Source organism: Leptonotus elevatus, chromosome 11 (genome assembly GCF_054856555.1).
Source record: "Leptonotus elevatus isolate MCC_2025b chromosome 11, RoL_Lele_1.0, whole genome shotgun sequence".
In the NCBI taxonomy this organism is placed as follows: Eukaryota; Metazoa; Chordata; class Actinopteri; order Syngnathiformes; family Syngnathidae; genus Leptonotus; species Leptonotus elevatus.
The window spans coordinates 15,245,898-15,270,505 of NC_141249.1; the positions used below are offsets into that span (position 1 = coordinate 15,245,898).

At 39.9% G+C, this 24,608-nt stretch overlaps 1 protein-coding gene across 2 annotated transcripts; it reads right to left on the reverse strand.

Moving 5' to 3' along the window:
- Window positions 1-363: 363 nt before the first annotated feature.
- On the reverse strand, window positions 364-24,124 carry org (oogenesis-related gene). 2 transcript variants are annotated; one of them, XM_086089625.1, is made up of 6 exons: window positions 23,955-24,124; window positions 23,793-23,867; window positions 22,967-23,183; window positions 21,773-21,930; window positions 21,445-21,552; window positions 21,244-21,344 (listed from the first exon to the last, which is right to left on the reverse strand). In XM_086089625.1, the coding sequence occupies exons 1-6, from the start codon at window positions 24,009-24,011 to the stop codon at window positions 21,297-21,299; spliced, it is 663 nt and encodes a 220-aa protein (XP_085945751.1). In that variant the 5' UTR covers window positions 24,012-24,124; the 3' UTR covers window positions 21,244-21,296. The 2 variants fall into 2 exon arrangements, with proteins under 2 accessions (XP_085945752.1, XP_085945751.1); XM_086089626.1 differs by lacking the exons at window positions 21,244-21,344; window positions 21,445-21,552 and adding an exon at window positions 364-592.
- Between the last annotated feature and the right edge of the window lie 484 nt (window positions 24,125-24,608).

A 24,608-nucleotide genomic window follows, 5' to 3' on the forward strand; every position in this document is an offset into this window, starting at 1 on the left:
ACAAACAGCGCATAAGGCCGAAGATTGGCTAACTAATCGCTTTGGTTTCACAAAGTGATAACCCTTTAAGCAACTGGTTTCCTTTGCTTCTCTAACTCCATAATTGTGAAAGAGGTGTGCTAACCACTAGGACACTGTGCTGCCCTGTATGGTTTAAATGACACATAAATCACATTACTGCAGCAACAACATTGAGCTAAGCTATAAAAACATGAGTGTCGACGACCTCGTGTCTCTATTGCAGAATAGTTGTTCACTCAGGTTAATTGTCCTTTTAGTAACACTACATCTATGAGAAACAAATATAGCATAATAAATTAATACAAACACACACAGAAAAAAAAAATGACTCTATGAAGCCAATAACTTTTATAATGCTTCATTTTGGAAGCACATATGTGAGGAGGTGCGCGTTACAAAAAGATGAAGTGGAGCAACATGAAAACCAGAACGAGAAGAAATGACCTGACAAAAAGTGCGGCTGTGGGCGGCGTGACTATAAATGAAAAGGCTCTCACACATCATGAAGAAAAACAGCCAGCAGGCCCATGTCGTCCATCAACACAAGTGAGTGTTCCGGTCCCCCGACGAGCTGAGGCAGCAAACCAGGAGGAAGGTGAAAGATCAGTCATGGCGGGAGGGGAGGAAGCGAGAAGGGAGATGCGTCATAAAGTGAACGTCTCAGAATAGTACGTCTGGACTAATTCAATTGCATTTCATAGGACAGTATTGCTATAGTGTTAAATAAAGTTCTACCAAGAATTGTGTAGGATTTCTCAAAGCACTAACTAGTCGACGACGACGAGGTTGACTTTCATCGGTGTCTAGTTTGAAAAAAAATCTGAGGTCGTAGAACACCTTGTACGACGGCGTATTAGGGACACGTATAAATGTTTTGTTTTTTTAGAGGGCGGGGGCAATATTTGCGAGAGAAGAAACTCGGAAATTTGTGACTTTGTAAAGTGGCAAAAGAAAACTCGGAAACTTACTAAGTTGATGTGTCGAATCTGCTGCTCACCGTCATTCACTAGCATTTACCTAATGTCTGCTAGCATCTGATTGGTTAGTGTTTAGTCAGCTGATAGGGGATCAGGAAGTGTTGTCGCTCTAGCTGCGGTGAATGTCGAGTAAAGTTCAAATTTAAGAATGAATCCGTCTCCATCCTGCCGTTTTATTTTATAAACAGTGTCTCATTAACCACCATCGAATCCTCACATGATTAGAGTAGAGCTACGCTATGTGTATTTCTGGTAAGTTCCGGAGTTTTTTTCTTGAAAATTTGCCACTTTATGAAGTGGCAAATTTGCACGTTTTTTTTCTCGGAATATTGCCCCGCCCTCTAAAAAATACATATTTATATGTCAAACAAAAGTCTCCTGTCTTAATGCTAACATATAGCGCAAAATTCTAAAGAGGGGCTAACGTAAATTAGCATAAAGGCTATCATAAATTTTTCACAGGCGTGTATTCTCAAGCGTGACTATTTTGTAATGTATCCATTGGACGTACCAATTAATATCCAATTATTATTTTATTTATAAACACAAACTCCGATCTCAAAGGTGAAGGTGAAGCTAACATGTCTTCGTGTTTCAGCCAACTGGCAACATACTTAAAGGCCTTTGAACTAGACAATAGTTTATCGCACTTTTGTGTTAACAAGATATTGAGTCACCAAAACTTATACGCTCACTAACTACTAGCTTTTCAAACTTTTACTTTAATGTGATTTGAAACTTTTATGTTATGTGATTGCACAATACAGTTGTTATTTTGGAACAACAGTCCTGGAGAACCGCTTAGTTTGAGCTTTTTGTACAATTTGCTACTATTTTTTTGCACGTTGGTTTTCTATCTCGCAGAAACACAGACAGGAGTAGAAAACATGGAACGATGACACGCTATAAAGAAGAATATCACAAATCAAGGGAAAATGTTTGGTTTGTTGTCTGCCAAGATATTTCTTGCCAGCTGAGAGTTTCACTTACTTCAGGCATTTTTGCTCCTTAAAAATCTGGTGATGTAAAGTTGTTATTCTCGTTTTATTAGTCAGTCAGAGTAAGTACATTTTCAAATAAGAATGACCACGATTCCATGAGTGTGGGTAGAATAAATTCATTAGTATTCATCTTCTACTATATTTGGAGATAACTCATCCTTTTCATCACTTTTTTATTTTTATTTTAACCACAGTGCAAGAAAGCATGCCCGGCGAGACGTTGACCAGCCTGCGGCCTTGTAAATCACATGTGTGTCGCGTCCATCTTTCAAGATTGTCACATAAACACGAGGAGGCTCGTTCTCATTCTCCTCGAGGGGGGTGGAAAGACAATCCCAAGCTTATTGGATTTAAATGAAGCTGATATCTTCCACTTGACATGCTTATTTTGTTGTGAACGCACAATGATTATTTGGCCCCAGGCTGTTGTCGTGTTCAGTATCCTGCTCATTGGGACTTTCAGTTTCAAATTCTGGCCTCAGAAGGGATACATATACAGTAGAGCGGCCCTGCTTCTTATAATGGATCTATATAGCTATAACCATCTATATATAGATATATAGATATGACCTGAAACTGAGACGTTCACCCGCTTACAGTATCTCAACTCGCCACAGCATTGCTATTTGTACCATCTGCTCTTGCCCGTGTACAAAACATACAAGCCTTCCATAGGGATTTACACATCTCTGAAGACCGATGCACGCTATAATTACACTGTCCCACAGCCCCCAGGCAGACACGTACTGTGTGTCCAAAGGGACACACCAAGGTATTCGAATCAAAGCAGAAGTTCAAAGTTCACGATGGCACCACAACAATATTCTACAGATATATATATATATATTGGGGACTACGTGAAGCTTTGTTTGGTACTTAACTGTAAAGCAGTCAAAGGACAATTACCACCAGAAATCCACCAATTGTCAATATGTACCCAAAAATAAACAATAGTCCATTTAAATTTGTTTATAAGATGCACATACTGTATTTGCTGTGCTGGAGGTAGTAGTGTGACATCGAGCTGATTGATGATGCCAAGAAGTTGCTGGTCAGTAAACTACAGCTGAAGCTAAACTTCAGCAGTTGTAATATTTCCACAGAGAGGGCTATACAAATGTATGTTTTATTTGTATACTGTATGTTACTACGGTGTTCGTTAAAGTAAGTAAGAGTTGGTTGGTTTAAAATTGACCACAATTACAATGCTAATGCAATCATTTTGCCGACTATACAGTAGCATTTCCTATTTTATGCTAACATTAAGCTAGTTGATTTATGTTACGCTGATAATAACGGCAGTGATACCGAGTTGAAATACTTTGGAAACTTTTAGCGACAGTGGAAAATGTTCACATTATGAAAAAATAATATAGTCGTGTTGACATATTCTCCGTGAACCAGGAAGCGTTATGCTAACTTGTTGAAAGGCCTAACACGAATGTTTTCACTTATTCTTGTCAGTCAATTACTCATGGTGATGTACTCATCTGGTCCTAAATGCGGCTCAACTAGTTGGCGTCAATCTCGAAACAGCAAAATGCAGAGTAGTAAAATCAATTAAGATAGCATCCACTCCATTTGTTGCTAATCTTGTTTCTCAAGAACACTTCTCAAGGTCCAAGGATGTGGGCTGGCATGGTCGTGCGCATTGGCATCCGTTTGGGTTCCCGTGACCCTCCCTGCTTGCCGCCCCTTGTGCTACTGTGCCATCTAATGAGCGTTCGCAAGCGCAGCCAAGCGCTGGATGTGCTGCCCGCAGCGACAGCGCAGAGCCGGAGCGGGCACGCACCCCGCGACTACGCCTGGCTGCGGTGGGCTTTAGGTGGGCTTTGTGTTATCCTCTTAAGAATGCGTTTGTGCACATTTGGCGCATGTGCCACTTGAAGCTCGTCCCCGCTGGGAATCAAGCGGATGTATATTTAACGACTGCATTTGCGGGATGGATGGATTGATTTTATTTTTGGGATTTAGGTCTCTGTGACCTTTAAGCGAGTGTGTGTTGAGAAGAATCCATCTGTTCCCCTCTGTAAGTTTCCTCTCACTGTCAACCCTGAATGCATGCCTGTCTGATTCTGAAAATGTAACTTATGTGCAAACACGTCACCAATTTAGGCCTATATAATAAACCTTTTTATTAATTGATTAAATTAATGAAAGTTAATAGATAATAATTAGCTTTTGAGAATTGAGAATCAATCACCGGGACGTCTCAAAAAGCTTAGCTGGGCTACGGCACCCACGTCACTCACCATGAGAAGTTGGAGTTTGAAGCAAAGCTTGGTGCTACTTACGCTGCATCGGCTAGCTAGCAACGAGCTTCTGCTAGCTAGCAATGCAGCTAAACACGGTTGCAGAGTCACTTTGAACTTTGAAGTTCGTAATCATCGCAAATAAGCCTGATTTGTGGCAAGTATCATTTAAGGGAGAAATCATGCTAGTTGCTAAGCTAACATAAGGATGGCACAGCTAGCATAGTCACATTATATTTAATGTTTATTTTGTTGTTTCACATAACTTTGCAACAGAAAACTATGAGCTTGGTGACAGGGTGGACATTTTTGGCTAACGTTAGCATTTCATGAGCACATGGTGGATCCTTCACTTAGCAACATGATTCGGTTAGCAGGGTGACTTGCTTACTGTTTAACAAATGCATTTAGAATTTCTGTAAGGTTTATAAATCAATTGATCGCTATGAAATCTAACTACACTATACGCACAAAATGAAATTTATGAAACAAGTGTAAATATTCACCGTGCAACAATCCTCTGTTTCAGCCTCCATTCTATAAAGAAAATATTGGTCATAATGTAACTGAAAAGAATACAAGGTTTCTAAAGGAAGCAAAAAAAAATTGTGCAAATGGTTGGCCATTTATAATAAGACCTCAAGAGTTTCATTATTCTGCTACATTTTCATGATGACTCCGTGATTCTGATGAAGTCTCCAAAGTCCCTTTATAGTAATATTGACCGATAGTCTGCGATTTTATTTCCAAATAAGTAAAATGGATTATCCCCTCTAAAACGGACTATTTTATAAGTGCGTCCTCTGTAGCAGCGCTGCTGTTGGAGATTGCAAACATTAGGGGGGGAACAAAGGCATCGTATTGATCTGCCTGGCAGGAATCAGCAGAAAATGGCCAAGTTGTCCACGTGTCGCCCAGCAGTGGCTTTGATTAATCCACCTCTCGTCCTAATACAATCTCAAATCCACTCCATCCCTCAACGCGTCTCAACAAATGGATCGGTCGCTCCGCTGAGAAAACAAAACAACGGCGGGGGTCAGCGACTGACTGACGACTCGGGAGAAGGAGGTGGGGTGGCGGGGTTGGTGGTACTGAGCAATGGCGAGAATCAGAAACACTCACTTGACTGGGCAAGCAAAGCGCGTACGAGGAACGGCGCGGAAAATGTGATCACAGTCTCAGTTTGAGGCCGTCAGGAGTAAATAAAGACGACGGGGCCCACGAGGCGTTGAGGGGCAGGATTAGCGAGCGGCGCTGATGCTGATGCGGCTCCACTGCTCATTTCCACCTTTGTGCACCGCCAGTGAGTGACTTTAAAGTGCTTAACGTCAGCAGCAGTATGGCTAAGCCGGCAAATACATACATAAACTCTCTCGACACTTCATTAGGTACGCATGTACAATCCTAACAGCACTGCATCTATTCTGACAGCTGTTTATAAAATTGAGTCCGACTCAAGTGACTAAAACAAGGTAACCGGATTAATCTCTGTAAAGGCCGAATGCGATACAGCTTTTGTATTGGATCACATTCGATTGTGCGCAAAAGAAGTTCCGACTTCATTTGTTCATTATATAATGTCTAAAAATAAATCTGAGGATTAGGAATAGAATTACGCCATTTTTGGAAGGCTGATGCACGAGCGGCTCCCATTCCGGCAGATCTCAGCGATGTCACTTCCTACAACTTGTGAGCCGAGAGACGAAAATAACTTCAAGAAAAGGAAAAACGTGGCCGCCTGTTGTAGGCGTCAGTTGGGATTACTGCATTTTAGGCATGGACGTCACTAGTGAGAGCAGCTAGTTTGGCTGGATTTACCCCGAATGCTTCACGTGACGCTTCTCGTCTTTTTTTGATCCCAACTGGCACAATTGGGATGTGAGCCATGGCATCTAAAGGGAGAACGAGGCCTCTATAATCGGATATCTTCATATCGGAATCAGGCCAATGTGGATTCAAATCTGTTATGTATTCGATATCCCTCAAAGTAAACAGGCAGATTGGAAATACCCTGCTTGATGACAGAAAAAAATAAAAATTATATATATATATATATATATATATATATATATGAAATAAAAAAATAAATACGACCCAATACTTTGGCTCACTTGAAAAGTGGGTGGCTTGAAATGAAAGATTTGCAACAAAAACAGAAATTGACCTTAAATATATTTTTTATAACAAGGTAAAAGTTCAGCATGCGGTGTCATTCCTACCTTCAATTTAAAAATAATTGGATCTGGCCACACCAAGTCTAGCCTTAGAAATCTTCACAAGACTTACATTTCAAAGAGAAAAAAAGCACATATTTCCTTCTGCGGTTTTATTTTGGTACGACGCGAGCGTGTGATTTCAAGCATGACACACGCACACGCCACTAAATTGGACGTTCATTTGCGCGCTTGCACGCAAACACACAGATGGAGGACGCAAACTGCTCAGTTGGACTCCCGTTTGCCATTCAGGCCCGTTCGAGATAAGCGGAGTGGAATAAAAAATATGATCTGCACAATATATATGTGTCAGCCCAGCTTTTGTTTATATTGGAGACAACATGTTATAAACAAAAAAAGCATTCAGTCTCCTCCTGTCTTGGCGTGTGCGAAATGCTGCAGGCTCAAATGCAGCGAGGAGATAAAAAAAAAAATCTCTCCGCTCGCTTCATTCGGGGCTTTGATAGCACTTCTGGGCTACTTTTATTCAATGATGAGTGCTTGTGTGTTATCAGATGAGAGTGCACATAATAGCCTCCCACGTCGTATGCAGATGGAAGCTGAGGAGGACACTGTGGGTGGATTAGGAAGCGCTTTTTAGTGTATCCCTATGAAAAAAAAAAAAAAAAAAGTAAATCCATATCACTGCAGCAAAATAGCAATTATTGGAAATTCAGCAAAGAAATAACCCCCAAAAAAGTGTAATTCAGTTTTATTTAAAAAAAAAAAAAAAACATTTTATATTATTATTTATAAAAACATAGAATATTTACATAACTAGTTAGATCGTTTAAAAAAAAAAAATTATATATATATATATACTTTCCGCCACATTTTTTTGCATCAGTTCAATAGACATTGCGCTGCTCCTTGTGTGCGAGTTAGCCACCTGGTGGCAGTATAACACAGTACTGTACATGGAGACAAAAACACTTAGTAACGGCAGGCTCTTCGCAAAGGATAAAGAATTACACTGGGGGATAATTTTGGAGGGGAAATAAGTTACATTTTTATGCTAATTAAGACTAAAATTGCCATTGGTTCCAAAGTTACAGCCATTTCCCCCATGTTTTTTTCTTCACAGCTTTCCCTCCAGATAAGCAAGATTCCTGTAGTAAGACTGTAGTAAGCTCCCAATTGGTCAGTACTATCAATATCTGCAAACAAAGCAAGCATAGTAGCAATGATCTCTTAACCTAGCAACCTTGGGCATACTGGTCTCAGTTCAATTCCTTTTTTTTAAGGTGCTTTTTTAGTTTTTAAAGCTTGTAACTATTCCATCTTAGTGTGTCCATTTACATACATATGCGATTATTTCTTCTTCTTTTTTTTTTAAGAAAACCGGAATCCTATAGCTCAAAAACTTGAAAAACTGAGATGAGTTTTGGATTCCACACTCAAAAATTAGTTAAAAACAGCTGTCAGACCTAACTCACCAAAAATTGTGTTCCCCAAATGTATCTGTCTACATGTTGCGCCACCCTTTGTGTTCAAATATCCATTGGTTAACGGTTTATAACGATTCAACACTGCTGCTACTCGTTAGCCCATCTATGGTGAGTCCTGTAATTGTTGCACTAATTTAGCCATTTTTGTATGTATTTATTTTTAATTCACATTTGATTAATTTATCTTAATTGGTTACTTTTTTCTGTTTTAGTTGTAAATAACTAAAATATTAGGTTTTTTTTAAAATAACATGTATTTGATTATATACTTGTACATAAAAAATAATTATTTTATTAAAAATAAACTACTTTTGTTCAACCTCATCTATGGATGACCTTGCTCATCGGTCCAATTTAAAAATCAAGTAATCACTCAAGTTTGCCCAACCTGCTTATAGAGTGAAAATCGTACAACACATTTTTCCTGGATGGACTCCCACACGTTATGAGTTTTAGGCATTAGGCCTGCGAGACAGCACCGTACAATAAAAAGCAATAACTTGTACACAAAAGCGAGACTTTTATGTGGCCCCGGCCACAGCGACAAATTGGAATGTTTGAAAGTTTTTCCACAAGCTTAACGACACAATACTGCCAACGATACGGCCCCGCTTTATTTATATGCCGATTAGGAAACTATTCAGTTCATCCCAGCATCTCCGTAACACAAAGCACCAATCCCCAAATATCTTCTTTGTTTTGTTTTTTGCTGACCACTGCTCCACTTTGCTGTAAGCTCGTTAACAGCGCGGGCCAGGAGAGCCGATTAGGATGGGTGGCCGCTCCAGTTAAGCTGAGCGCGGCCCGCGATGCACATAAACATCTCCAGCAAATGTCAGGAGGCCGTAGGGAGACCGGGTCATGTGATGGCTGGATTACAGAGTGGAAAATGACGGGAAGAGGAGGGGTGGGGGGTGGGGGGTGTCTGTGCCTAAAAAAATGTGGGGTGGGCAAGAGCATTTTCTTCCAAACAAAAACATCCAAAGTGTAACCCACTCGTGTTTATAATTGCAGGTGGCACAAAGTTGATTGTCTCACCCTTTTATGTGATTGTTGCATGGCATTTATTTTTGGAGTCCTTAATTCTCTGCATTCGTCCACATCACACTGCACGTTCAGTGGGTGCAAGCATTGTTTTTGGTGCATGAATGCATTCCAGCAAGACACCAAATTCTATTGTCCTCCTCTCAGCACTTCAACACGCTTCGGGCTACTCACTATTTTTACCTCGTCTTCTGCGTGGGTTTCTTCATTTTTCTTTCTTTCCTGTCCTGTCTGCAGTAGTTAGGTGATGTTTCGCTCCTGAATGAATACCTTCTATAGATTAGGGTGAGAATTTATTATTATTATTTTTTTTAAAGAGACTACTTTTATTTGCTTTAAAAAAAAAAAAACGATGTTACAACTTATTATTGTCAAAGCAGTTTGGAATGAATTTGGCTGTGCGTATGCAGAAGCAGCGACGTGAAACCAAGGCTCATTAAGGATCTGCTACAGTTGACAGACTTTTAAAATATTAAATTGCATTGAACGTTTTCATTCAGATGCTTAGATGTGCGTCACATCTAACTAGATCAGGTTGCGATTTGTTTTCTTGTAGGATTGGACTTGATGCTTTGCATTTGCTTGCCTTCAATCAAGGCGTGATAACAAAAAAATAATTGTGGGGCAACAACCACTTAAAGTACGTTGGTTTCGAACCAGGTTCGATACCACTTTTTTTTCCCCCAGACCGAGCAATACAAGTACTCAACTCCTCACCAATACCAATACCCCGAGTAATTTTAACGCAAAAAAATCCACCCCCAACAGAATTTTTTCAAGATAGACATATATCACAATAAAAACAAATTAAAAAAATTCCATTGAACTTGTTTGAACTTAACACTTTTCTACACAGTAAATACTATAAATTTGACTCTAGAGTGGGACCAAATAGACACTCGGAAGAGAGTAAAATAAAGAAAGGGGGGGGAATAAAAGTCACTCAAGGGTTGAGGAATTAACCCCCAACCTTCAGCTTGGGAGACTGCCAACCTACTCCCTGAATCAAGCAGCTCCTTTCTGTGTGTTAGTATATCGATTGTGCCAGCTGGAATCTTCCTCGCTTCTAAAAGAACGTACATATCAAACAACATATCTCCTCTTGGATATAAGCAAACAGTAGGAGTGGCATAGCTCAGGAAGTTCAGTGGCAGTCTCCCAAGCTGAAGGTCATGAGTTTGTTCCTCAACCCTTGAGTGACTTCCTCCCCCCCCCCTAATTCTTTATTTTACTCTCTTTCAAGTGTAAATATTACTCTAAAACTGAGTTGTTTTGCTCCTACTCGAAATAGAGTCAAATTTACTGTGTATTCTTATAATCTCTAGTTCCTGTTCATAATGAGTACCAATACCTTTAAATAAGGCCCAATACTGATACCTGGTATTGGTACTCGCCCATCCCTACTGTTAATAATTTATACTGCATTAACTTAGGATACCCTAAATAAAAATTGGTTTTGACCTGGAACTACAAAAAAAAAATCATTTAACTCACATTTTTAAGTTATTCACCGTAGGGCGCGATCCCGAACCCTTGCAAATAGCGGAGGATTACTGTACAATTTCTCGACTCCGCATCAAATATACAATCCACACTTGAACGAACACAGACTGCTAATCCTGGTGAGGTTTATTGCTCCTTCTGCAACTTCTTAGCTTTATAAGAAATTCTAGCTCCGAATGAAACTTTATCTCCTACCAGCTATTCAGATCCCACATTGAATCCGTCCTCTCATCGATCGAGCAGCCGGCATGTTAAACCCGTGGCAGAGGTCAGTGCTCGTTGTTATCTAATGTAAGGGATAAAGCTGCGCCTGAGCCAGCCAGGCTCAGTCAATAAAGCCCTCGATTGCTCACCGCGGGGGATTTTTGAAAAGTCCTCGCTGGCCCCCGAACGAGCTTCTACCCACTGAAATCATTTCCCGAGTCAACTCCAAATAATAAACACAACAAGGCAGACCCAAACACGCACGACATGAACGCTCAATAAGCGTCTGCCCTCTGCGACCTCAAGCTTGAATCAACACTGCCGGCGAAAGAAGCGAAAGTACACAGTTCGTGTGGCCAAGACGAGACGAAATGAAAAGCGATTAAACATCTCCAGACACCCGTAGGAAATATGTGACAAAATGGCGGAGATGTCCTCGTCGAGATACGGCGACCTCGCCGTCCGAGCTGCGACGTGCGGCTCTTGTTTCATTTCCTGTTTGCCTGACGAGCGTGGCAGGACATGCCACGCTGCGATAAGATTGGATTTTGCGCATCAAAATACACGTTATAACAATTTTTGTTGTTCTTTGGAAAGCTCAGCTTGTGAACGTCACATGACCAAACACGGAAAACAGCCATGATTGGTCAATATTGCGTTGTGTGTAATCCAGCCGTTTTTTTTATCAATGTCAAAAGGCGGCCATTTTGCCACTTGCTGTCGACTTAAGATGACATCACAGTTACTCAGGGCTCGGGTACAACAACCAATCACAGCTCAGATTCAGGAAACAGGTGTGCTTGAGCAACTGTGATGTCATTTTAAGTCGACAGCAAGTGGCAAAATGGCCGCCCTCTGAGATGGATATAAATGGGTGGATATTGATACTTAACTCATTCACTGCTATAGACGTCAAAAATTCATTTGAACTATTTCTATTAATTTGACATTTTTTCCACTTTTTGTGTAAGAAAACCAAAAAAAAAATGTTTTATTGTACATTTAGAACAGATATAAAATGTGTGATTAATCGTGAGTTAATTATTGAAGTCATGTAATTACAATTGAACATTTTAATCACCTGACACGATTTAAAAAAAGAAAAGATTAAAAATTAAAAAAATTTATTGTAATTAATCGCATGACTTTACTAGTTAACTCACGATTAATCACAAATTTTATATCTGTTTTAAATGTACAATAAAACAAATTCTAGATTTTCCCACTCTTGTTAACAAAAGTGGAAAAAAAAAAGTTAAACCAATAGAAATAGTTCAAATGAATTTTTGACGTCTATAGCCGTCAAAGGCAGTGAATGAGTTAATTTGTTTTCCACAAATGCAATATTAATCAGAACGATGTGTTGGTGGGGGCACATAAAATATATTGCCAAGAACATTTCTGACTTGACTTCCACTTGAAAGTATTTATTTATTTTTAAGAATTTCAACACATTTCTGATACATATACATATACATATATATATATATATACACACACACACACACACAGTATACAAATGTGAGCAGCATTGGTAACTTCTGTTGTGAATTGAAGCTATATAAATAAAACCGGCTTCCCTTGACCTATATGATGGTGACAGTTTAATCCTTAGCTGTGAGCTGCTGCTTTATAAATAAGAATGAATTGGAGCGCCTTGAATGGGAATGTACCTTTGATTTGAGCTGAACAAGCACTGCAGTCTGCAAGGACGGCATTACTGCCACTGGGCACATGAAATATGCAACTCTGGGATTTGGCTGCGTATGCCAGCGTAAGCGTACGTCTCTCTGCATTTATGGTACATCAACCAAAAATGTTGACGGTAGGAGTTATCTCCTTGCAGGCCAGGTCAGTGCCCTCCAAAAGATGACTCGAACCTCATTAGGCGTGTGCTTCCAAAAGGATAATGCCACACGTTTTATTCCAGATAGTGTTGACATTTCCGAACATCTGGGAATTTCTGATATTTCCGCACCTTACGCAGGGAAAACAAACGCCATATTTGTATTGCTTTTGTCCGTGACTGGCATTCAAACAAGGCAGATTTGTTATAATGGTCACATGACATTTCGTCACATTTTGAAATTTAAAATAACTCTCAATGATTAAATTACAACGATCCAATGTTCACTGCTTTTCGATGCGCGAGGAGCTTCCTTTCACCGAGCTAATGTGGCATTCGAGGACGGTGGGAAGTCGGAAGTCTTCAAACTGACATCAACACAGGGAGTGACCAAAATATAACCACGATTGTTCAATAACATAATTGAATTAAAAAATGAAAACAAATCAAGGATTTGGGGGTAATTAATAAATAAATAACCCAAATTACAATAATTTGCAATTGTGTTTTTTTTTTTTTTACGAGCTAATACAGTGGCATCCAAACTATGGCCCGGGGGTCATTTGTGGCCCGCCGTCCATTTTTAAGCGGCCCGCACCATATACTAAAAATGACATCTGCTACTAATACAATTCTTTTAAAGACTGTAGCGCTTTTCTAAATGTGCAAAGACGCAAATTAACTATGTAAAATTAAACAAGTAACAATGTTTCTCCATTACACTGCGGTGAATAACGATAATAGTGTTAGCTTGTGACAGATTGCTTCTGTTTTGGTTCTTAATGTAGAGATGGCTGCTGTCAAATGCAAGGGCTGATATTTTCTGTTGGGTTATAGAGTCTCAACCGCCCACACACACAAAAAAAAAACACTAATATACAAACAATAGACTATTGCTTGATTGAAAAGTGGCCCTTGCATCCTTTGATTTTACTGTATGTGGCCCTTAATGTTTGGACACCCCTGATCTAAATATAAACACAAATAGCTTCAAACTTGACACTCTTTTATGTGAAACGTGTCCACTTTCCAAAGCTTAAAAAAATGCAACATTGAAATTCAAAGAACTAACATCATCGCCTCTGCCGCTAACAACGCAGCAGCTGGCCCGTTGACAGAAAATGGCAGATGACGCGGGGGCTGTGGGGCGACCAAACGCTACGAAATGAAAAGCAGGAGCTAAGAAAACACAAAACCACATCCCAACAGAGCCCAAAAACATCCGGCGGATGCACCAGTGAGTTGTGTTGCGAGTGGCGGCGAGTCGTAAACGTCCCATCCTCCCATCCTTTCATGTCTCTGGCCTACATATCTCGAGCAACATCAACAGCCCGAGAAGCGCAAACTCCTCTGGAGCAATAAACAGCCCCAACAAGCCAGTTAATTAGACAGCTGGTAATTAGAGCGGGAAAGGCGGATGCGCTAACTTGGGGAGAATTTTAGGAAAGGGGCTAATCATCTCAAATTGGCCTCAGAACACTCTGGTGTGATGAAGAGTACAAGAAAAAGATGTCTTTGAAAACGGGCAGAGGAGCTTGAGTAATGAATTAAAAATAATAATTTAAAAAAAAAGTTGTGCACAAGTTAACAATAAATTTGTGTTTTTGTTTATCATGAGTTAGTAAGTAACTGTAATGGAGTATACTTTTCAGGCATCTATTTTATACTTGAGTAAGTTGATTTAAAGAAGCACTTTGTAAAAATTTGCCTATAAATATCTTTACAATAGGCTTTTTATTTGACCATTTACGATTTCACATTTTTTAATTAGTAGATGTTCATAACGGGAACTCCCTGCAAGCCTCTGGACAATAGTTTTCAGACAGGATTCGAGTTCGAATTTCCCGCCCTCTTTCTGTGGGAAAATGCAGTTTCATTTTTTAGCCACAGGTGGCAGTAGCGATTCGGAATTAAATTTTCTGTGTTCAGTAGCTTTGAACCCTGGACTCGGTCATAAAATAGTGTCCAATCCACTCAAAACGAAAACGCCAAATATGCTCTATGCAGCCAAACTAGTCTAAATATGGTATTCTGGTTAATATTGTGTTAGTGGAATATGAGTTAAGCAGTAACAATCCAGCAGTTTTTATCCAAATAAGGCGGCTGCCATTTTGCCACTTGCTGTCGAGGGTTAGCAACAGAGTTCAAATGTGCTCAAAAGACAAAACTCTGTGTGTAAGGTCATTAAACTTACTACCCATTTTATTTTATTTTTTTCCCTGATGGGAAAAGGGCGGCATTTATTTGAGGGACACTTTAACTAGTCTTAAGTGAGTGACTCCAATTCCGTCTACAACTCCAGGATGCTGCAATAACACTTGGACTTTTTATAGCAGCAATGTACCACTTAGTAAATATTTCTCATGGCTTTTCTCAGTGTAAGGCAATAACATTTCAAACTGCAATGACACTGAATGAATTGCACGTTTACTGTGCAACATTTGCAACATCAAACCCATCTCTCGGCAATTTGAGAGTTGTTTTCTCACTTAGGGAGGAGTCATCACCACTTTAACTGCTGACGAATTGGCCGTCTCGTTTAGCATTGAGGCAACAAAATGCACTCCAACAACACTGTGCTGCACATATCAATTCATTGGGAGGATTTTTTTGCCTCGTATGCCGCAAAGTCCGCAACGTGCAGAAAATTGCAACTCAAGACTCTTTATTATACACAAAGCGGCAATCAAAGTATATTGTATTTAACTTTAACTTAGAATACCCTTAACTCATTCACTCCCAGCCATTTTCACTGAAGCAACTTCCTTCGCTCCCGGCTGTTTTACTGGATTTTGACTGTTTTTGCAAGGCCCCCAGAATATTGTGTTCTATTGCTATACCCAAAAGAAAGATGATGGTCTCTTCTTTCTTCAGAAAAAAAAAAAAAAGTATATTTCTATGTGTTTGTTTTGCAGCAATTCGCATTAGAATATAGCTAAATGTCATCATTATTTACAAATCTGTTGAAAAGAGCCTTTTGCAACATGCCCCTGGTTGATCTCTTATACTCTGCTTCCACCTACTGGACGTTTATGTAATAACTACCATTTCTGCAAACACTCTTCAGTTCAGTGGCTGCATCAAAGCCTTCTGTATGCTCTAGTGTTAAAAAACAAGCAAACATAAAAACGTATAAATACGTCTTTGGGAGCATGGTAATATTTGAAATAGAACATACAGCAAATTAGTTAATTTAGGAGTTTCAATTAAGCTAACATGGCTGATTTTGGATGACAGATTCAAACCCCGAACCTCCCAACTCCAAGGTAGATGCTCACTTCCCACTCCAGCAAAAAGAGCAAATCAATTCCTCCGCTTCACCACCTTTTTGGTTGCGAGCGCACCACCGATCTAAGTATTTTGAAAATAGCTTTTGCCTCATCCGGTAAACAGAAGGCAATCAACACAACACGCCTTTGCGCTTTGCCGCTTGGCAGAGGTCATTTGCTGCATGCTAATGAGGGCGCCATGTGATGAAACAAGTTGAAAATTACAAATCTGTGTGAGCAACATGAAAGAAATAAAAGGGATGCTTCCACCCCCCACCCCCCCCCCAAAAAAGACTCCCATGTAACGGTTGCCTGGCAGCACTTGGCTGGGATCATGCAAGGGATAGCTTACCGGTTGCACTTGTTCAAACCCTCAAAGACGAGCCTGCGAACAGGTCAAACAAATGTGTTAAGTCAGCTGATGGAGTCAATGTTTGGCTTGAAAAACTGCTGAGGAATGAAGATTCAGGAGGAGGATAAAGGTCGGAAAGTGTCGAGGTGAACCCGCACTTTCACAAGATTGACTTTTTTGCCGATTAGATTTGCGCTTTGGTGCTTTCTTTCAACTAGTAAGAAAACATTTATTTTTTTACTTTTATTTAGTTGAATTGAAATTGGTATGCACGGAAAGGGAAGCAAAATCCCGTGGAACAACAACTTTTCATTTCCTTTTGCTGGTAATGGCAGCAAGATGTCAACAAAACAGATTACCGAGCGTATCACTTAATAATCGGCCTTGTTTTTATGTGACTCTTTTACAACTTGATGTATTCTTTTGTTCATCCTTTATTGCCTTTAGTTTGCATTTAATGCCCTCCTTCGATCATTTGTGGTTGCCTTAATTCCTCTGTGTTTCATACATTACAATAACAAAAACAGCAACTCCGATTTTGCATGTTTTCATACATCCACGGTGACTTTATTTCTCTAATATTTCAAAACATATTTAGGAGTAATTCATTTGAGTGAAATTCCACTTTAGTATATATTGCCTTATAACTTATTACTTGCAGTATCCAACGTCTTCTGACTAAAATTGCAACTCCTATAACACAAAAGGAGACAAGAGTAAGCTTTGATCAACTAAGCCCCATGCTGCTTCACCTCATCTCAAGACAAAAAAAAAAAATAACATTTAATCCATCCCATGTACCAGCCTGCTCGGTTAAACTGCTGTCACTGTGCTCTTAAATCATCCAAACGCTTCTAATAAAAGTTGCTTCTGTCTTATAAATAAACATTTAAAACCTCACGCCGTCCTTGTCTGCAGCCGCCTCGCTGTCCTCCCTTGCGTGTCGTTAACGGTCAGCCTCAGAATAGAATCATAAATGCGCGAATGGATTCGCGGTGGGGGCGGGGGGCACACAATCGAACCGTTTGCGGGAGCCGCACACTTTTCCGTGAATCCAAAGTGCCGCTGACCTCAGCAGAGGACGGACGGCGGCAAACACGGCGGAGTTAGCGAGCGGCAAAGCTTTTAAGTCCCACCGGTCTGACGAGAGACATGAAATAAAAGTTGGGATAAGAAGCTGAAGGGGTTGCTGACCGGCAGCTTCGCATCATGTCGAGGAAAACAATAATCCTTGACCGGAAGCTTCTCGCTCGACTCTTGCTCCTCCTCCATCATGCCACAACATTGAATCGATGTCACTTATCATTAAAGGCATATCACACCGCATGTTTACATACCGTTTCAATTCACAATTAATCACGTTCTAAATGTATTTTTCATACCTTGTTAATTAACATGAAAGTGGACAAATGTTTAATAAATACAAATGTGACTGTACACTCTAAAAACAGTTGGGTCAAAAATAACTCAACTATGGGTCAAAAATGGACCGATCCTCTACTTGGGTCAATTTGATCCAACTTTCTGGGTTGTTTTATACAAAATGAGCAAATGTTTTGATCCAAGTAAAGGATCTGACCAATATTTATGAAATACCCATTTCTTGACTCAAAGTTGGGTCAAATTGACCCATAAAGTGGATCAGCCCATTTTTGACCCATAATTGGGTTACTTTTGACCCAATTGTTTTTAGAGTATCTTTCAGCTCATTGATAAAGTAATTTAAAAAAAAATTTATTAGGTTATTTGAAGTTAAGAAGATATACCAGACATTTAAAAAGAGTGAACAATTTAGTCATTTGTGTTGAGGCAATGTTCTGCTACTAGATGGCATTAGTGGTACATGTTGAACATTGTGACTTAAACAGTACTGTACTGTAAAATAATGTTTGTATCCCATTGCATTAAAATTTAAAATTTGTAATGCCTCTGGCCATTTAATGAATTTTAATGCTTTGTAATGACCCGCGCAAACCCGTGTCTCAGCAAATAAAAACGGCCAAACAACTCCTATCTCAAAAAAAGCCTTTAAAAAGCACACAACTCCAGCGGAAGAGAACAAAATGTCTGACTATGCCATGTCTTCTTCTTTTTTCCTGCTTCAGACAATGATGAATGGTCCGGATGATCAGGGTCAGCCGGTAATCAGGCTGGAGGTAAAGCGAGACATGCTGAACGAGCACGTTTTAAGGAGATGGGCCGTGAAGTCAGAACGCACGTGCGCGCTTGCGCACGGCAGGTTAAGAGTTCTTCTGCTGGCTGATGATACAGTGTCACATTGTCATGCAGCAGATAATAGCCTTGGGGTAGAGTCGGCACCTGCTGCCATTCATTCAGGTTGTCAGCGGGTTTTGGTGGTCACATACACTGTATATAAGAGTGACTTTTTTTTCTCTCTCTCTCTCTCTCTCAAGGTGCTGCACTCCCGTTACCTCCCAACCAAATCACTCTGCATCTTTTTATAACGCCACAAACTCTAAACTGCCTAATCCTTAACGACTCACCTGAGGCCGAGCATTACATTTACAGCCCCCGACCAGACGCCGCCATCGTCACCTTTAAAAAGGGCTTAGGAAAAAAAAGAAAGAAAAAAAAGTTTGGCTTTAAAAAGTGGCCTCCAGCTGGCAACAAACAGAAAAGATGGAGGTCAACGACTGCTTCAACTGAGCAGGCTAACCTTCAAAAGTGCTTCAGACGGCGACAGAAGTGCCCCCCCCCCCCCCCCCAGAGCCCACCCAGTGCCTTTGCTGGATCCACACACACACACACACACACACACACACAGACTACTGCGCCACATGGGGAGAGTGACGGATTCCTTTGCAACTCAACGTCAGAAGATGAGAAAACATCTGTGAAGATTGAAGGAAGTCAAAAAGTCTCAAAAACCCGAGGTTTGAATAAAGTTCGCTTAAAGTGCAAACGCATCACAGTAATCCCCCGATATTCACGGAGGGGAGAGACTGAGCTCTGCTGCAAGTAGGGAAAAAGTGTGAGGATTTGACACCCACCTAAAAAAAAATTTTTTTTAATGGAACAAATGCAACAGAAATGCAAACATATGTGGCAAAGATTCAAACTTAACTTCCACAAACAACCACTATAAAAAATTATAATAATGAAACATCTCTATGTAAGATCCTAAAAAAAAAAAATTGAGGTTAAATGATGCTAAGGAGCTGCTAATTTCACAGGCTTAGTCTCACTCACGAGCAAAGCAGAACTTGAAATGTTTGAGTTCTCCATTAAGCATGCTGGATTAGAGCAGATCAGCCAGAAGCTTCCTTCCACATCTCCGGTATGGATAGCTCAAGTCTACATAAGAGATTCCATTTTGACGATTCAACTGCAGAGTGGGTTGTTGGTACGTACAGATAGGACTGCTGCCTCTGTCGAGAGGTTCACCGAACCCTTATACTAATCCTACCACCCACCCACTATAAGTACAGCTCTGCATTCAGCAGACTGTAGCCTACAGTACAGGAGACTGATTTATATATAGCATCTCACCAAAGCGAGTACACCCCTCACATCTCTGCAGATATTTCATTTTGACGTTTTCACTTAGGGGTGTTCTCACTTTTGTTGCGAGGAGTTTACCTATTTATGATTACAGACTGTTTTGAATTTATGAGGGAAGAATAAATTCACCGGCGTTATATTATGGGAGGACCAAAACTGCCAAAATTCACAATAAATAAATGACTATATAAATAAATAAATGACTTAAAGTGAAAATGAAAATAAAAATATATAATTCAAAAATTAAATCCCAAAAAATAAATAAAGGGAAATAAAAACAAAAAAAGATACATTAATAAATACATTTGTATTTAATTTTTGAATTATATTTTTATATCGGGTTTTATTTTCACTTTGTCATTTACTTATATATTTTGTCATTTATTTTCAATTTTGTTAGTTTTGGTCCATACTGCCAGGAAGAAATGTTATTCAAATGAGAGGGCGGTCCTAAGCCTGTCTTGGGTTTGACTCCTGCCTTTCATTGCTCGAGCGAACGGCCCAAAATTAAAAAATAAACTAAATAACTAAAAGTGAAAACAAACATATACATGCATGTATTTTTTTCTCCAATTATACTTTTTTTTTTTTTTATCTGTTTTTATTTTCCCTTGTCATTTATTTTGAAAATTGGCAGTTTTGGACCTCCATAGTAAAGAGCTAAAGTACAATTCTATTACATAGACGTCCTAGTTGGTCAGTGCATTATGGCTAAAGTGGGGTACACTGTACATACTGACAGACAACACCAAATTTGAGCATTTTCTCTCCCTCCCGATGGAATTCAGCAAAGGCCCGATTCTCATAGGTCTCTGAAAGATTGTTTATTCTGTGGTGCGGGGAATCCTGTTCTGTTCATTTACAATTTCACATCACCCAGAATGGAAGCCTGACAAAGCAGCTGTTTGCATTTCTCCCAATAAAAATAAAGCCAAAGGTCTAACACTGGAACATAGCTAGCAGATGAGCTAACAGTTAACCGAGCTTCTTCGATTTCTTCAACTAATGCTACGTTTGTTTCATGAACGCCAAGCTGATAGCCTACCGTCATGACTTATGTTAATCATGCGAGTGGAGTGTAAACATCTACATTGTACCTTCCGCCATATAATGGAAGCGCATTTAATTCATCCGTCAGTCGTTGCCATGGACTGATTTTTAAAAAGAAAGGAGAAATTAAAGGAATAGTGTACAAAGCCGCTCATCAAGTTCGAGGGCCATTTGCAGATTTTGTTGGGAGACACCAAGGCATTACTGCCATCTAGTGGGCGGTTACGTAAACTGCAGTGAATTCAAGGCAGATGGGACTGGCTCGTGGAAGGAAGGAGAGGTCATGTCAGCCAAGCTTTCAACCTTCAAAGACGCCAAACGCAACCCAGCATTGCATCCAACTCTACAGGACTTCCAAGAGTAACTTGATGTGTCAAACTTTCTTTGGTTATTTGCTGGGTGCTTTCAGTTAGACTGTCCTGAGGCACCCATTGAAGTTTTGTTTGCGTGGGACTTTTCCACTTACCCAATTGAAATGACTTAATTATGCTTGCTGACTTGGGGAGCATGAACAATAAAGAGACCCATTAAGCCGAAATTAAATTCAAGACATTTTATTGTGACTTAGAAAATGACCATATACAAAACGTGTTAAAGAGCAGGGCAAGGGGCTTTAGAAGATGAGGGCAACTGGACACCCTGAAGGTTAAAAAAAAAAAAGGGGGGATAAACCGTATTAGGGTGGATTTCGATTCAAAACGCACATCAAGTCGATGTGAATCAGCAAAGCAAACCTCACCATCTCCACATCGTCTATAACGACCATGCCTTTATCGTCGTGACCCTCGGGGTCGCTCTCAGTGTTGTGAAAGTGAAACTCTTCACTGTCCGTCTCTTCAGAACTGGGCTGAAGAACAGTCAGCATGAAGTGGTTAATTGTCACTTAAATCACTTCATGGGAATCAATGTTGAACAAGGCGTATTTACACCTTGCTACACAAAACTTCAAACTGTATAAAATTCAAATATCCCCAAGGGAGGAGTCTGTGTGTGTGGTGGGAGGGGGAGGGGGGGGTGCTCACTCATCAATTCAGATTTGTTTTAAAAAGTGATAAAAATCAACAGACCTCATAGTCCGGATCGTCCTCTGAGCCTTCATCAACGATCTCCTCCTGTGTGAGCACCTCCACCCAGGTCTGGTGCTCCTCATCTTCATCATCATCCAAGTCATCCTGCTTCCTCTTGCTACCCTTCCCACAAGGTTTGGTGGGAGAGACTCGAATTTCTGTTGCGGGGGAAACGGGCCTCGTTAGGGTCAACAAAGCGGTCCCCATACGTGCATCACTGACAGACATCAGTTCATCCATTTTTGTGTGCTTTTTAGGGGGTCAACAATTAAGAACGTTCGATAAATTTTCAGAACGATTCCACTAGTATTTTTGATACATAAAACTTAAATCCACCAGCAGCGGTTATGTTTGACTGTCTTGGTACGACTGCTGGAGATGAATAAAAGTTGGCGTATTCTGCATGTAGGAAGCGTATGTAGGAATGGGATTTATTGTATCATTGATAATGTTAAGCACTATTAACTCATTCACTGCCATTGACGGCTATAGACGTCAAAATTTAATTTGAACCATTTCCATTGACGGCTATAGGCGTCAAAATTTAATTTGAACCATTTCCATTGACAGCTAGACGTCAATTTCAATTGAACCACGTCCATTGACGGCTATAGGCGTCAAATTCCATTTGAACCATTTATATTGACGGCTATAGATGTCAAATTCATTTGAACCATTTATATTGACGGCTATAGATGTCAAATTCATTTGAACTATTTCCATTAGTTTCACATTTTTTCCACTTTTTAACAAGTGAAACCCTAGAAAAAAAATGTTGGGGTATATTTTGAACAGATATAAAATTTGTCATTAAACGTGAGTTAACTAGTGAAGTCATGTGATTGATTACAATAAATTTGAATTAAAAAAAGCAAAGCTTATTAAAAATTAGGGGCGATTAACATTTTTAATTTTAATCAATCACATGACTTCACTAGTTAACTCACAATTAATGACACATTTTATATCTGTTCTAAATATACAATAAAAAAAATCTAGGTTTTCATACTCTTGTTAACAAAAGTGGAAAAAAAAAGTGAAACTAATCGAAATAGTTCAAATGAATTTTTTACATCTATAGCCGTCAATGGCAGTGAATGAGTTAAAAAGGTGAGTTGAAAAACAATCATATGAACAAATGTCATGTCTTCTTTCATTTCATAATCTGACCCTGTGAGAAACTAGTATATACACCTGGTGAGAGGGAGCAGCCGATGGCAGTGGACAGAGGGTAGCCCAGGGCGCCCTGCACCCAGCGGGGCAGGATGTTGAGCAGCAGGCGGGTGACCGGGTGTAGCCGCTTGCGCCCGATAAGGCGCTGGCGCACAGGACTGGAGGCACTAGTCACAACCTGCTGCTGCTTGGGTCGCCTGAACCCCAACACCCACCAAAAGCCATGATATGCATGGACCTGGGAAGAAAGAAAGACAGAAATTTGATATTTTAACCAACACATGTGTACCAAAATTACATGCGACATGAAAGAAACCACTCAATCCTGGAAGGCATTTTAAACGGGGAGCTCCGCCAAGGCTATGCTTACCAAAAGTGGTTGAGTGGAATGTTACATAAAGAGACACATACATCTAGCTGAATTGTCATAACTCCAAAAAAACTGCACTTTTGTTTAACCATTGACTAATCAAAGAGCAACAAATGGCAAATAAGTATTTTAAAATCCAGAAATACTATTTTCCATAGTCATAAAATACCATTTAATAAAATAATTTTCAATGCCAACATACTAGGCAAAACAAAGCTTTACCGTAATTCAAACAAAGGTTGTTTGCTGCTTACAAACTGGCAATAAGATGAAAGACGCTTGTCACGTGATAGAGCAACGTCGCCTGGCATTAACGTCATTAAGAAGCGACGGGAAAAAAACATATTTGAAAATGTAAAGTAAGGCTATCTGACACACATTTGAGTCGTGTGGACACACACACAAAAATACATTAATGTTTATTTTTTACTTATGTCTTAAAAGTTAAATGTAGGCAAATGTGCGCACGTGACGTACCACGATGCCAAATGGCCAGAAGAGCCCCCGCAGCACAGAGCGAAGCACCCCATGTCGCCTCACCTCCACATCACCCTGTTCAGACGAGCAAACAGTGGAACACCAGCACACACAAACACGGCATACCTAAAAAAACGGAACCAAAACGTTACGTTATGCTACCTCGGTACTCTCGGGTAGCTCCACTGTCTCACTGCGGAGCTCATCCTGCATGGCCATCAAGCTTGCTGGTCAAACACGCGCTGAAGACCGCGGCGACTGCCTGGCGACAAGGAAAAGGGCTTGACGCACGCTAACAAGTAGACACAAATGTACTCTCAAGATTGTTGAGTTAAGCCAATCACAGCGCACAGGTGCACCGGTTGTACTCAGAGATAGCCAATCGGCACTAGGCAACAATTAACGCCAGGCACGTGACTCAACCAGGCTCGCAGTACCAGGAAGTAGTGATGTTAAAGGCGCCATTTTAAAGATAGCCCACATGTGATAGATAGATAGATAGATAGATAGATAGATAGATAGATAGATAGATAGATAGATAGATAGATAGATAGATAGATAGATAGATAGATAGATAGATAGATAGATAGATAGATAGATAGATAGATAGATAGATAGATAGATAGATAGATAGATAGATAGATAGATAGATAGATAGATAGATAGATAGATAGAACCTAAATATTAATTAAAAGGCAAAAAATCCACACAATTTCATTACAATAGTCATACTAACAACCAAAAATTCCACAATATTCACAATTACTTTTTTTTTTTATAAACAAATTACAGTGGTACCTCAGAGCTTGAACACAA

Excerpts from the sequence above, each read along its gene's own strand:
- org (XM_086089625.1), bottom strand. The coding sequence starts at position 24,011 with ATGGCCATGCAGGATGAGCTCCGCAGTGAGACAGTGGAGCTACCCGAG. Across the intron at positions 23,184-23,792 it reads TCTGGCCATTTGGCATCGTG|GTCCATGCATATCATGGCTT; the intron begins GTACGTCACGTG and ends CTTTCTTCCCAG. Across the intron at positions 21,553-21,772 it reads AGGACGATCCGGACTATGAG|CCCAGTTCTGAAGAGACGGA; the intron begins GTCTGTTGATTT and ends ACTGTTCTTCAG.